This window comes from Aquila chrysaetos, chromosome 17, assembly GCF_900496995.4.
Source record: "Aquila chrysaetos chrysaetos chromosome 17, bAquChr1.4, whole genome shotgun sequence".
NCBI lineage: Eukaryota > Metazoa > Chordata > Aves > Accipitriformes > Accipitridae > Aquila > Aquila chrysaetos.
In genome coordinates, this window is record NC_044020.1 from 16,893,884 (window position 1) to 16,908,407 (window position 14,524).

Consider the following 14,524-nt stretch of genomic DNA (forward strand, 5'->3'; position numbering starts at 1 on the left):
TTTTCCATTAACATGACAGATCCTTGATCTTATAGGAAAGGTTTGAAGAGCTATGAATTGGAAACATTTTAATAGCTCAGAAGACAAATACACTATCTGTAATAAATATTTGTCATTAGTGGCAAATGACAATAAAGTCATCCTGCTGGTTTTGTAATTGTTAAATTAGTTTTGATTACTTTGAGTATGACTTCTGCTGTTTGGTGAATACCATAATAATGGAAAGGCTACTTTTTGGATGCAAATCTGAACTGTTCTGAAATTCAGGTATTTGCTTGTGCTCAAGCCTACCAAATAATTTCTATTTAAATACACTAATTCTGTATATCTCTAGCTGTTTGATAAACATTCCATGACCTGAATTCTTCTTGTAACATGAGCAGAGCAGTGGGGAGAGAAGAGGAATCGTCCAGCTGTTAAGGTTTTGAGAAATCTGTACTTTGACACCTTTTCCATGAGACTATCTTGCCCAAGGCTGACCAGACTGGGTGATAAATGCCTCTCTTAAGGATAACCTCCCTCCCTTAACTCTCTAGCATGCCAAGATCTGGCAGTCATGGAAAGTATGTAATCTTAGATGTATGTCACTTTTAATCTCACAGGATTTAGCAGGACCCTAAATTTGTCATACGCGCTATCATGGGAATTCTGAATGCAGTCATTAGGCTTTCAGGCTGCATCTAAACCTGCCTGCAGGGACTCACTGCTTGGTTCCAGTCATGCAGCTCAGCTTCTGTGGCTCCTGACTAGGCCTCCCTTCCAATCTATAGAAATCGCGATGCAAGGCATGACCAGTGTGAACATGGTTTTCATCCCCAAGCTGGAGCAAAGCCAGGGCATATGGTTATATATGGGGACGCAGAAAAATATTTACTGTTTTTGCAGATTTGACAATGCCTGTGTCTTTATGTAACGTGGGAACAATATTTCAGCTTTACAGAATCACAGAAAAGTTGAGGTTGGAAGGCATCTCGGAGACCATTGAGTCCAACCCTGCTGCTCAAAGCAGCGTCAGCTAGAACAGGCTGCTCAGGACCATGTCCAGGTGTGTTTTGAATACCTTCAGGAATGGCAATGCCACAACCTCTCTGGGCAACTGCTTCCACTGCTTGACAGCCCTCACTGTGAAACAGTTTTTTCTTACGTTTAAATAGAATTTTTTGTATTTCAGTTTGTGGCCATTGCTTCTTGCCCTTCACCAGATGCCACTGAGAAGAGTCTGGGTCCATCTTCTTTACTTGCCCCATCAGATATTTATACACCTTGATAAGATTCCCCTAAGCCTTTACTTCTCCAGGCTGAACAGTCCCAGCTCTCTCAGCCTCTCCTCATCTGACATGCTCCACCACTTTAATTATCCTCAGGGCCCCTTGCTGGGGCCATCACAACATGTTCTGGGAAGCTGACAACCATGGTTGGAAGGACATGTGTTCACAAGAGCTTGATCTTGGAAAGACAAGAGATTGTTTCAAGAAAAAAAAAAAAGCACAAACATTATAACTAGATTTCTGCAAGGGAATTTTCATTTAAATTTTATGAAATATTAATTTTACAAAAATTTAAGACCATATTCTGGTTATGACCACAAATTGAAGGAGAGGAGCTTTAAAGTAATCCTAGAAGAACATGGAAATCTGCTGCACACTTGTACTCCTTCCAAGCTGTGATTTGTATTTAATTAGCATTCAATTCATTATGCATTTCTGTTTGGTTGTAATGGTTACACACCGGTTTTGCAACATGCAAGATCTTGATTACTTTTATGGTTTTGAAAAGAATCTCCATGTGTGCAAAGAAGGACTTTGCTCTTGACTTCACATCTACATTTTCAGAAAAAAAAACCTGCTGGGATTTACTGCCTAGCGTGCTTGTGCAGAACTGCCCCCGCCATTGGGATGACCTCCCCCTGGTTTTATTGTAATGCTCTGTTGTAACTGACCTGCAGAAAATAAATGAACGTACTGGTGGCAACCCTGTATTTGTGGTCCAGCACACACCTTCGTTTAAAGCTGGAATCCAGCTCTGGTTTGCATAAGAATGTAGAAAACACGCATTCCCCAAATTAACAGCATGCTAAAGACTCTTTAATCTGGAAGCAAATATGTTAATTATTTATGGTTAAAACTAATCTAAATTGTACCCTTCAAGAATGTTGATTCTTCTGAGACTTAAGAATTTTGGCTGCTTTTTATTGAAAAAGAGCAAACTGTGCCAAGTTAAAAATGTACACAAGGAGGTATAAGATACTTTGGGAGGAAAAGAAAATGTCTCTGATAATTTATATATTTTCTTGAATCATAATATAAAAATATTGACAATATTCATGACAGAGAAAAGATGCTCTATTTGTTTGTACAGTACTGCATATATTATTGTTTTACCTGGTCATATGATGTATTGCATCAGCTATTTAAATTTTCCAATGTGGCATTTGGAAAACTTTCTGAATAGTTTCAAAGAAAAGCACAACACATTTTTAGCATCTATTTATGCAAGTCCCTGGAACTCACAAAAATTAAGACACAGGGTGACAGGATTAATATTCAGATAGATATACCAGTGCAGAGGTATTGCAAGTAGCTTTTGCTTTTGAAGCAAATTCTGAGTTCATTCTCAGTGGTATCTATAATAACTAATACCTTATCATAGCTAAATAGTATCTATTTGAAATTCTTTGCTTATGTTTCAGTTTTTGCAACAAGCTGTAAAGCACATAAATGAACCATATTATGAGTCCGCTTAATGCCTTGAACTCAAAGCTTTGTATCTTTCACTTACAAGAAATCTTCATGCTTTCTTGTTTTGCTTTTTGTGTTTTCCTTCAATATCATTTGACAGCAAATTTAACATCAATTAGCGTGCATTTTAGAGAAGATGTTTTATGCACTTGTAAAATATCTGATTCCTTGCAATTATATCAGAACATCTATAGAACGTGGGCTTCCTCTTACTCATTGTGTTTATAGATGGCTTAACGCAAAGATGCCCTCATCTCCACTGGGCTTGTAAGTTGTTACGGTAATACAAATGCAAATATAATGTTAGGATGTGCTTTTGGATGAGCTCCAGAATGATAGAAAAGGGTTTTCCATTCCTGACTAACTCCTGGTCCTTTGTGTCACCTTAATAATTTCTTAATTTTTCTGTTCCTTTTTTTTCCCATCCCCAGAGTGGCCACAGTTACATTTAACTGAGCTGTCTGGAGTTTTCTGAAGTTTCATGACCTAGCAGCAACAGAATGCCCCTTTCCCCCCCCCGCCCCAGTTACCACTAAAAGCAGTTCCTTGATCTAGCTCATGGCATGAATTTCAGAGACAGCTGTGCTGGCACAACAGAAGAGGCAGTGTGTCACCATGAGACCTGTAACAAAGCATGTGCAGGGAAAAGGGGAAAGAAGGACATGAGCAGTATTTAGGATTCATATTGCTGCAGTGTTTTGCAAAGCCAGTGTACAGCCCCAGTGAGGGCTCACCGCCGAATGGGGAGAGAAGAGGGACCCCAGCCCAACATGCATTCCCAGCAGCCTCCCTTTGGTTGACTCAACCTAAGCAAGGCTTGAAGTTTCCTATAGTCATGGTTTCTACGCAAACAGTATGGAGAAAGATTAAAGGCAGCTTTAAAAAGAAAACAGCGTAGAAGCCGAGTTTAAAGGGAGAATTAACTGGGTGCTGCAGGAGAGGGTGGGGTCAGAATTGCAGAATGAGGCAGTTTCAGTCCGGTCTGAAGGGAAGGGTGAGAACCAGTGCTGGATGCTTACTTGAAGCAATGGGAGATTGCAGCCTCTTCCTCCAGACCTTGAATTTGGATGGGGAAGGGTGGGGCAGAAAGAAGGGAAGGGTGCAGTTTCCAGAGGCTGCTGAGCAGGCAGAATATTGTGAGCAAGGTGAGTCATGAGGTTCAGGCAGCAGGAATTTCCTGCAGTAAGACATGCATGGGGAGGCAGACGCAGGAGAAGGGAGTCCACTGACCAAATGTTTTGTTTCACAGGATTTTCCCTGGTATCCTAACAAGTGCAAGGCAGGATGTCGCTTTTCCTGTCTCTTATGCCTATGGCATTTTTTCTTCTCTCTTTATAGGCCCTTCTTACTGTTTTGAAGTGTTTTGCTTGCATACTATACACCATAGTGTTATGATGCTGATCAACGTTAGGAAAAAAAACTCAAAAAACCTGCTTTACATGTACAAAATCTTCTGATGATCTCACCTAACTGTCCTTCAAAAAAGCCCCCACAAAGCAGCAAAATCGTTGTGACTCAAGAAAAGAAGAAACTACTTCTTTGGAGTGTGCTCATTATTGATTCTGCTGTCAATGTGAATGCCCTGCATCCTGGTGTTCCTGAGGTAAGACAATAAAATCTTAACTCCTTCTCCCTGCTCTGCTGTGTCTGCAATGTTGTTTGTTCTCACAGTAGCGGAGAATGGTTCTGCTTGGACTCTTTGCCTGTGAACAAGCTTCTCCTAGTTTATCTACTGACTTTTTTTTTTTTTATTTTGTACTTTGTTGAGAATGTTTTCCAAGTACCACAGATTAGTATGCCTCAACATAAACATCTCAGTTTTAAAGCATCGTCCCTGTTGTAAAATGATCATACCAAGCTAAACTGAGCATACCAGAAGTCCTTTGTGTGAAGGACAGAGTAACATCCTCCCTCAAAGCCTAAGTGGATGTTTAAGTTCTTTTTTCCAAAGGATTTCCTAACAGCGTGTCTCCTGCTTTGAGCTTTTATCAGACCATTCAAATGCAAGTGATTCAGATGCCTTTGCAAGTTCTAGACTCACCTGTTCTCAGACAAATCTCCTCTTTCAAGAGTTTTGCAAAGTCAAAAATCTTGGAGAAAAAGGAGAATTGCCTTTGGTAAACTGCCTATTTTTGCACAGAGAAAGCTCAGTTACAAGAGATTCAAGTAATCATTGCTGCTTGCCCTTGATTAGGACTTCACTATAGCACTCAAGGACCAAGCCTGGACACAGAATTTTGTGGTTATGAAAAACTGAGAGCAGAACACCAAGAGATTATCACCGAGTATTTCTTTGATGACTGCCTGCTGCAGTAGTGACCCCTTTGGTATTGATCTCTTGCTTAAATGCTAAGTGATTTCCATTAGGCAGGTTCACACCGTCCTTCCTATTCATTTGTGTCCTCAGGTTTCCTTCCCTGACCCTCTTCGAATACACAAATTACCTAATGAGCTGGCGTCTCTACCGCTCTACTTAGGAAAGTGGGAGGTCTGAATCATCCTGCCTGCTTTCGGTACACAAGCACAAGGAGCCTTGCGTGCACACGCGACCTCAAGAAACCCAGAGAGACTTGGGGGAAAAAAAGTACGTTGATGGGCTTGAGAACACAGAGTGGAGTGGATTTGGACAATTTACATTAGGGTACATAGAGTTCTTTGAAGTAACTTTCCCCCCTTCTTTCTCATATTCTTAGGTTGTGAAAGGTGTCTTTTACGTAAGTCCTTTACATATTTTTGCTTTCTCATGACTTGATACCTCTCTGATTCTGTCCCTTGCTACAGCAGAGAACTCCAGAAGGGAATCAATGGGTAGAAGAGAAACAGGAGTTACTTCAGCTGCTGCCGTCTTCTGACTGAATCAAAGGGTGTCGTTTGTTTTTGAAACTTCACGATTTTTGTTTGATAAGACTAGCGGCAGCAACACCCACGCGGGAGTGCCACACCTTCCTAAGTGAAGAGTGAAGTACAGGGCACGTTGTTACCGGGAGCAAGGAGGAAAGGCAGAAGGAGGATGTAGAAGCTCAGGGTTTGGTGACTATTTTGGTGGAGTTAGTAGACCAGCGTTACATATATTACACATATGAAACAGCATTACAGCTGTCCTTGTCTTTTTTTTTTTTTTTTTTTTTTTTTAAAGCATTCTTACCATTTCCACTTTCTAGGTAATGCTGGTTTCTAGAAGTCTCGGAAACTATCATCACTCTTTTGCTGCTGTTGGTTTCTGAAGTTTGCTTATGCTCCTCTGCAGGTTAAAGATATCATTGGTTTCTTTCCAAAGATTAATCCAATGTCATGTCCCTTTGCTCCAATAATATGTTGCTGTTTCAGCACTGTGGCATTCATTCTGTGTTGACACTGCTGCACCACGGGTTGCTGGCGTTGCTGCTAACAACTACATTTGTTGATGGGCTGGGAGACATCTCCAGCTATGCTAATGCAAGTCTTAGAAGCACTCTTTCCAGATTTTAATCCTACGTGGTTAATTTCTCCTGGAATCTAGGATCTCTGTGGATATGCCAGATATGCCTGCTGTAACTTGAACTGGTGATGTTCTTCCTATTGTGCAGAAGGCACAATGTTTTTCTGGACTGAGTTGCGGTTCTGTGTTTTGTAGTTTCTTTTTAAACTAAACTACCATTGCCTCATGATTTTTTTTTAAATGTGGCACGCTCTGTAAGAGTTGGGTAAAGACTGACAGATGCATATATGACATTTAAAATTCATGTGGAATAGGATTTTATGCTTTCAATTACCCTCTTCATGCTTCCAATAATTTGTCAAACTACCTGATTTCATCTCTGTGTTCAGATTCCACCCACCTTCCTGTTCTACTGCAAATCCCCAACCTATAAACTTTTGCTAATCACTTCCATGTGCCAATTTATCAAATGCTTTCTTGATGTCCATATAGACAAGACTCTGGTCAAAAAGCCTGTCACATTAGTCTGGCATGATCTACCTTTAGTGAACTTTATCCAGCTTTAATATTAAAATTACTTTAATTTTCAAAATTTGTTCTGAAGTCTTGTACGTGATTGACAGTCATCCTGTTCAGCTGTCTTTCACCTTTCCCCTTCTACACATACACAGCTGTTTTTTTTTCAGATGACACAATTCCCAACTCAACAAATTTACTAACCCCATGCCTCCGGAACCAAATTTAGGTTCATGCGAAAAAAAAATTAACCAATTTCCGCAGTTTTAGTAGATTGAACTCTTTGGGTTTACTTTCATTTGAATGCAGTAGTCCGTATTTTGCACTCCCTTTCAGTCATACTGCTTTTGCCCAGTAGCCAACACGCCTCTTTACCGCAAATAGACGTTTAGGGCCACATCTAGTTTATTCTCTTTTCTCACTCTCCTCACTGCATAGCACGACTGCTTTTTCATTCCTTTTTGTCAGTATCGCTGAAAACCGTTTTCTGTCTCCTTTGTGTCTCCGCCGAGCTTGTCTTTTGACAATCCTCACTGGGTAATGTCACGTCGTGACCTGCACCCTATAGCTCTCTTTGCTAAGGAGCCTCGTCTCTCCCTTTCTCATAAGCTCCATGCTCCTTTTCCCCCCTATTTTAAGTTACTACGAGTCCAGTCAACTCCGGAGTCCCTACAGCCTCCTCCCCCGCTCTTTTTCCTCTCACGGATGCAAATGTCGCCAAGTTTTCCTCAGCCGTGACTCCCGCTCTCTTTGCCCCCTCCCTCCGGCAGACCCGGAGGCCTGAGGTTTAACCCAGCTCCTGACTGAACCGGGCGGGAGGCTGCTGAGGCCGAGAGGTGTGGGACGCTTGCGCCGCCGGGGTTTCTCGCGGGGGGGGGGGGGGGGGCGGAGGCGGTGCGGCGGCGGGGGGCTGCGGCCCCTGGGCGGGAGCGTCCCGTTCCCCGTTCCCGGCTCGTCCTGCGGGACGCCCCTCCGCACATGAGTGTCTAACCGCTCTTCCCCGCGACGCGGTGAGTAACGATGACGCGATTCAAGCGAGGCGTTAGGAGCGGGCCCGGATCCCCGCCGCCCAACCGCCGCCGCGCGCCGCGCGCGCCGCCCCGCCCCGCCCCGCCCCGCCCCGCCCGACCGTTAACGCCCCTCCCGCGCGCCGCCTCCCTCGGCACCCCGCGCCGGGAGCCGCCGCTCCGCCCTTCCCACGTTTTTGTCCCCGGGCGCGTTCCGTAGCGCGTGCGGCGGCGGACCGAGCCCCTCCTCTCTGCGGCTCGCGCCGCCGCGCGATTGTGCGGGTGAGAAGGGCAAGGGGAGGGAGCGAGCGCAGGGGGGCGGGGGGGGGGGGGGAGGAGGAGGAGGGAGCGCGGCCGCGCGCACGCCCGCCCCCGCCGTTGCCGCCGCCGCGCGCGCCCGGCCCCGCTCCGCTCGGCTCGGCTCCGCTCGCAGCGACTCGCAGGCGCCATGGCGGCCGCTCGCAGCGACATGGCGGAGCCGGAGGGGCTGCTTCCCGGCGAGGCGGCGGCCGCCGCGGCCGAGGAGGAGGAGGCCGGGGCTGGATCCTCGTCGTCGCCTTCGTCCTCGGCGGCGGCGGCGGAGACGGAGTCGCTGCTGCTGCTGAACGGCGAGGCGGAGAGCATGTCGGAGCCGAGCCCGGAGAGCGCCAGCCAGGCCGGGGACGGGGAGGACGAGGATGAGGAGGAGGAGGAGGAGGAAGAGGAGGAGGAGGAGGAAGAGGAGGAGGAGGGCGGCGAGGAGGAGGAGAGCAGCCTGGTGGGGAGCAGCAGCACGAGCAGCGGCTGCTGCAGCGACGAGACCCGCTCGCTGAGCCCCGGCGGCAGCAGCGAGGCCGACGCCAAGGAGGAGCCCAAGGGCCCCCGGGGCAGCCAGGAGGACGGGCTGGGCCGCGGCGGCGGCGGAGGCGGCGGCGGCGGGAGCAGCTCCAGCAGCGTGTCCAGCGGTGGCGACGAGGGCTACGGCACCGGCGGCGGCGGCGGCGGCAGCAGCAGCGGCAGCAGCAGCTGCAGCGCCACGTCGGGGGGCCGGCGGGGCAGCCTGGAGATGTCCTCGGACGGGGAGCCCCTCAGCCGCATGGACTCGGAGGACAGGTCAGTGCGCGTCCCGTCGTCGTCGTCGTCGTCCCCCCCCGCCGGCGGCCGCCGCCTCTGCCCGGCCCCGGCCCCTCCCCGGGGAGCGGGGGGTCCCTCGGGTCCCGGGGCCGGCGGGCGGGCGCCATGTCCGGCCGCCTCCCCGCCTCGCAGCGCCGGGGGGCTCGCCCGCCCGCCCGCCATCCCCGCCGCAGCGGCGAAGGGGCCCCTCTTCCCCGGGCGCCCGCCGCCCCTCGCCCCCCCCCCCATCCCGGCCGCGGGGGCTGTCAGGTCGGCGGCGGGGGCAGCCACAGGTTTCTCCGGCCAACTTGTGCCGGGCGGGGCGGGGGGCGGCCTGCGGCGGCGCGGCGGGCCCTCCGCCCCCGCCGCGGCTTCTGCTCCTCCAGGCCCCCTCCGAAAGCTTGCCCGCTGCTTTTGGGAGGAGGCGGCGCACCCCCCCTCCCCGGCCCGGCCCGGCCCGGCCCGGCCCCGGGCGGCAGACTGCGTGGGGGCTGCTGGAGCTGCAGCCGTCGCCGTTAGGCGCTTTACGGAGAGCCCGGAGCGGCCCCCGCTGCGATCTGAGCCCCGGGCGCTGCCTGTTCAGGTGAAGATATTTGGTTGCCGCTTTCGTCAGGAGCCGCTGAGTTTTTTCAGACGGTGCTTTTGGGGTTCTTTAGGGTCGTATCGTGCGCTAACGCACAGGCGGGGTGTGCCATAGCTTCGGGATGGGAAATCGTTAGTGGATGTGGCTTTTCCTGCACTCTCACCGGGGACTGTACACTAGAAGCAGAAAGCTGAGTGGTAACCTCTGAAAGCGTAAGGGGGGGGGGGGGAATAATCTAGCTTACTAAAATAAAAAAGGGGCTGTATTAGGCGTACCCAAGTAATAAACATGCACACTATTAAGCGAGGCTCGGTAATTTGAGGCTCAGTCATCTTTGGATGAGTTTTGTAATAGTAAATGTAAAGATTATTTTGTACATTTTTGTATGTTAAAGTTACACATCTCATTTTACCAAGGCTTTAGCTTGATTCTTGTGGAAAGGCACAACCAAATTCTCACACATGGTTGAATTCAACCTTTCAGCTCTGGTTTAGCCTACGAAGTCAAGCATTTCAAAGAACATGGCTTATGCAGTAGCTTTCTCAGATGTTGTGTGCAACGGTTTAATTGACATACTGAAAATAGTATAAAAAACGGACATAAGAGCTGTCTTAAAATGCTGTAGGTCCCTATACTAATTAGTCCTTTCAAATAGTTTAAGAAACTTGTGCTGTTTTTTTTTAATTTAAGTTTAGCATTAAAATGTATCAGACTTCCCTGTTTAGAGTTACAGCTAAGCAACAATTAAAATTTTGTTTGTACTTTCTTGAGACAGTTTCATTGTTAAGTGTAAAGAAATATGTGGTTTGGTCCAGAAATGTACTTGAATATATGTTAGATCAAATTCTGTGTAGCTATACAGATACCCGTATTTCACAAGTGGGGCATCACTAGATCTAACCTCAAGTGTTAAAAACAAACAAACAAAACCCTCGTGAGTCAGTTTCCCAAAGCCATATAATTGGCCTAAAAGTCTTAAGACAAGATAAAAAATTCCGTTCTTTGGTTTCCATCTGACTTTTGAGAATCATAGGAGTCACATTTTCTTTCTTCCAAACTTGTGCAAGATGGAAAGGAGGGGTGGGCGTTTGTATTTTGTTTTGTTTTTTTTTTTTCAAAAGCTGAGACTTTACGTGAAATCACATAAGTATGGGAGTAGACTGCTGGAAAAACAAGTAGTACATGATGGAGCTTTAAGGTAATAGTTTCTTGTTTTTCATCGAATTAAAATCTAAATCTAATCCTGATGTTATCTGAGTGTGTGTCAGTTTGTGGGTTGAGGAAATAACAGAAATAATTTGTAGGGGTTTTCTGGAAGTACAGTGTCATTATGCCTTGCTTGTGCACTCCAGAGTTAGTGTGCTACTTTCTTTCTCTGTCATTGTTCTTATGGTTCTCTTGCTGTAGTCACACAGCTAAATCCATGTGCGTACTCATCGTTGCTCCTTTCCGGTACCATTGGTACAGACTCAGTTGCAGGAGTGGGACTCTCTGCGTTTAGTGGTTTAAATAAGGACTGCGCTTTCCTTTTAATCTTTGGCAGGTCAAGATAAAACTTTGCGGCCTAAAAACTTGGGGTGCTGAGAGGGAATTTTGTGCTGTAATTTCAAAGCCTGGTTGTTGAGTTGGGTAGGAAAAGAGCAATGCTACTGAGAGTGCCATTTGTTACTCCTGATAATCAAAATTTCATTTTGTATGCACCCCTTGCTGCAGCATGGTAGAATGCTTTATTATTTTTGCTACATGTAGTCTAGCAAGTCACTTGCTTGACCTAGTTAGCATCCAAATGATTGCTGCTGCTTGGATGCTGGCTACAGCATAATCTTGAGCCTTTTAGATGATCAGATAGACAAGCAGAGTGTTGCAAAATGTAGGGGTTGTGCCGAAGAGCTAAAGAGTATGTGAGGTGGGATGGTGAAATACTAGGGAAGAGCTGGGAACAGTTTAGACTTATAGGAGGAGGTACAGGTTTATGATAATATATTAAAATCCTTAAAGATTTAATTATTCATTGATTTGGTCACCTCTGCATTAAAATGTAAGTTCTGTAAGTATTAGAGAATCATACCATCTCTATTAAGTGATATTTTATTTGAAATGGTATATTGGACAGTACTTCATGACCTTTGCTGACTACCTGTGTCTCTGAAGTCATAAGAAACTTGGTGTCTCATCTCACAGTGTGATGTAGAGTAAGATTACCTGGGGGAGAGGGGAGAGAGAAAAGGAAAGAGAGAGGTTGAACTAACATGCTTGAATTTGCATTCCCTGGGTTAAGCGAGAGGAAGCTGGTAGTGGGGTACGCTTGGTAAAGATTCTCCTGCTGTAGGCAGGTTTGGTAACATTCAGATCATGCCCCTAGGCTTGGAATTTTTTTTTCTTGTTTTCTCTTTAGAAAATTTGAATAAATAAGAGGGTGTGGTGAGAGGGCCTGAATTCCGTGAATGATCAAATTCCTGTTTCCCTGTGTACGGTCTTCATCATTCGCCACAATTATCAATGTGTTATCTCTTCCATTTTTGGTTTAGTGATATCAAATATAAAATAAACTACAAATAAAACAGCTGAACAGGAAAATCTTGCATACGATCAAAATATAACTACTATTCAGCAACTTGTAACATTTTGAATGTATTTTCAGAGTATCTGCTAATAGAATAAATAATTTGGGGCATTACTGTAGGAAATTTATAAGTATTTATAATGACACAAGAAACAAATACAAAGTTGAATATCAGTGCCCTGAAACTTAGGGTGAATTTTAATCAGCCATTTCCATACACATAGACAGACTTTGTTAAAACATATTTACCTTCCCCCCCCAAAAAAAACCCAGAAGCCAAAAAGCAAAACCCAAACTGATACCTAGGATAACCAGGTGGCATTTTCAGATAAGTGGTATCGGTAATGACAGTTGAGTGCAATAACTGTAGGACTGGTAGGTGTCTTGTTGATGTGTAATTATTCCAGGTGTTTCCTGGGAATTGTGCTAAGTTCCCACTACCGTGCTGAAGTTTGTCTATGACTTTTGAGCAAGCTCGGATTAGTTGTCTCAATAATAATAGGCTGCATTCAAGTCTAGTTATCCTCCAGATTTACAGTTAGAACAAAGACTATCAGCATGTGAATGCTGGTAATTTTCCTGTGCCTTTCCCTAACTTCAGACATGTGCTGAAAGGATGGATGCGTTTCTCCAGAGTTCTCTGGATCTGCTAGTCTTACTACAATGCTGAGAAACATTTGATATGACTTTAAAGGAAAAAATAATGGTTCAGTTAACTATGAACACAGTAACCAAGTTTAGCATTGGGCCACAGGTAATGAAGCTAGACCTAAGTAGATGCATGGATTTGGGTGTAAATCAGCTGATCTGAATGCAGTGAACATGCATCTGCAGCTCACTGATGTGTTATTGCTGAACTACAATATTTACTTACAAACACTTAGTGTCAGATTACTGAAATAATTTAAATATTGTTTACTGGAAAGTTTATTAGGGAAGTATATTTGAACCTGAAAATAATTTCATTATCAGATTTTTATTTGATTTAGAGAACAGTGGTAGATCTCACAGTTGTAATAACATGTTTAGCAGAAAAGTAGCAAACCTATATGAAGGGCTTTTTTGTTCACCCTTGTGAATTTGTCTTGCATCTTTGTATTCTCACCTAGAAGTGACGCCTGGTCGTCGGTTCTTACATCATCTTTACCTGTCTTTAGCAGTTTATCCTTTGCTCCCTCCTCTTACTGACTAGGCAAGAAGCACTGAAAAAATATGTTTTAGCTGGAGGTATCAGCTGTTTTGCTGGCTGGTATATAAAGTGCTGATTAACTAGTGGGTAGGCCAAATGTAACAGGTTGTCATCGGACTTATTTCCCTCACACACAGCACTAATTAATGATTTTCATGTAACTTGTAAGGCTTGCTTTTTTTTTTTTTTTTTTGAGCCTTTTCATGTTTACTGATATTCACCAGCAGAAATGGTTATTGAGAGGGACTGATAAGGAATACTAATAATGCTCAAGGACACTGCTAGCTGTCTTAACGATATTAGACATGTAGAATACTTCTAGAAATGCTATTATTCTGTTCCTGTGTAATAGGTAAGCAGTTTTGAGAACAGATGTTTCAGGAAAGTTTTTCAATAATAAACCTTTTTGTGCTTCAGATTGTCAGGTTTGTTCATTTTATCGAGTGAAATGAGGCAGGGTGAAACTAACACGTTGAAAGATAAGAGATTTAGACATGAAAAATCCAGTGCCTAGGCTGTGGTTTTTTTAGTCTTGTTTAAAATGAAGGCCTTCTTAAAATCTAATAGGTGTGCTGATTTTATAATATTAGTTATTTAAAGGTTTAAATATAGTCTTTATTTTATCTGGGTTTTGAAACTCTTAAAAGTGAAGAATTTTCAAGACTGACTAGGCACTGACATCTGAATTGTACGAGTGATGTTTATGAAGGCAGAGTAGTAAATTTGAAATATGATCAGGAAGGCATATGGTACTAATAGGTATGCTTCATGTATCCATGTGACCAGATTAAAAAGTGCTTCAGGCCTCTCTTTGCTGCGTAGTCTCACTTGTTCCTATCCAGGAAGTGAAGAATCATTCATTAGCACTTATGGCAAGGTGGTTAAGTTGTTAAAATTTTTTTAGAGTGTGTGTAATATTGACGTGTCAGAGTGGGCTATATGGAAGATTACCTGAGTTTCCCAAATTCTGCTGAAAATTACATTTTCGGCATTTCTGACTGCATTTATTGTTGCTGTTATTTGCTTTCAAACTGCAAAATAAAACCCTTATTTCTGTAATGGTTATGTACAGGCCTTTCTGGCACTGAAGAAAATAGCTTTTGGTGGGAAGACAAAACAGCCCAGATATTTTGTATGGTGAGTATCTTTAGTAATAAAGCTGTTGGTTGGTATAATTGAGTGGTTAACATGAGGTCTTTTTGTGAACTAGATGAAAGAGCTTGGTATAATGAGCTGTTATACTTATTGTAGTAAGATGTAAATATACTTCATAGAATTCGAGAAAAACATTTTCCCATTCGGTGTAAGAGATAAATGGTATTGCTTTTATGTTGGATTTATATATCCACACAGGTCTATGTGAGTTTTGTTTAAGTTTTTGACATTAAGTCTGGTAACTTCTGAATATGAAGTTTGAT

General features: G+C 44.5%; 1 protein-coding gene across 4 annotated transcripts in view; it reads left to right on the top strand.

The window, feature by feature from the left end:
• The first annotated feature begins 8,032 nt into the window (after positions 1 to 8,032).
• Positions 8,033 to 14,524, top strand: part of AEBP2 (AE binding protein 2) — a 52,247-nt gene continuing 45,755 nt past the window's right edge. The window contains exon 1 of one of the 4 annotated variants that reach the window (XM_041129601.1): positions 8,033 to 8,771. In XM_041129601.1, coding sequence (XP_040985535.1) covers positions 8,128 to 8,771 — 644 coding nt within the window. In that variant the 5' untranslated portion in view covers positions 8,033 to 8,127. The remainder of the gene's footprint in view (positions 8,772 to 14,524) is intronic. The other 3 variants (XM_030041137.2, XM_030041135.2, XM_030041136.2) reach the window with 3 other exon arrangements.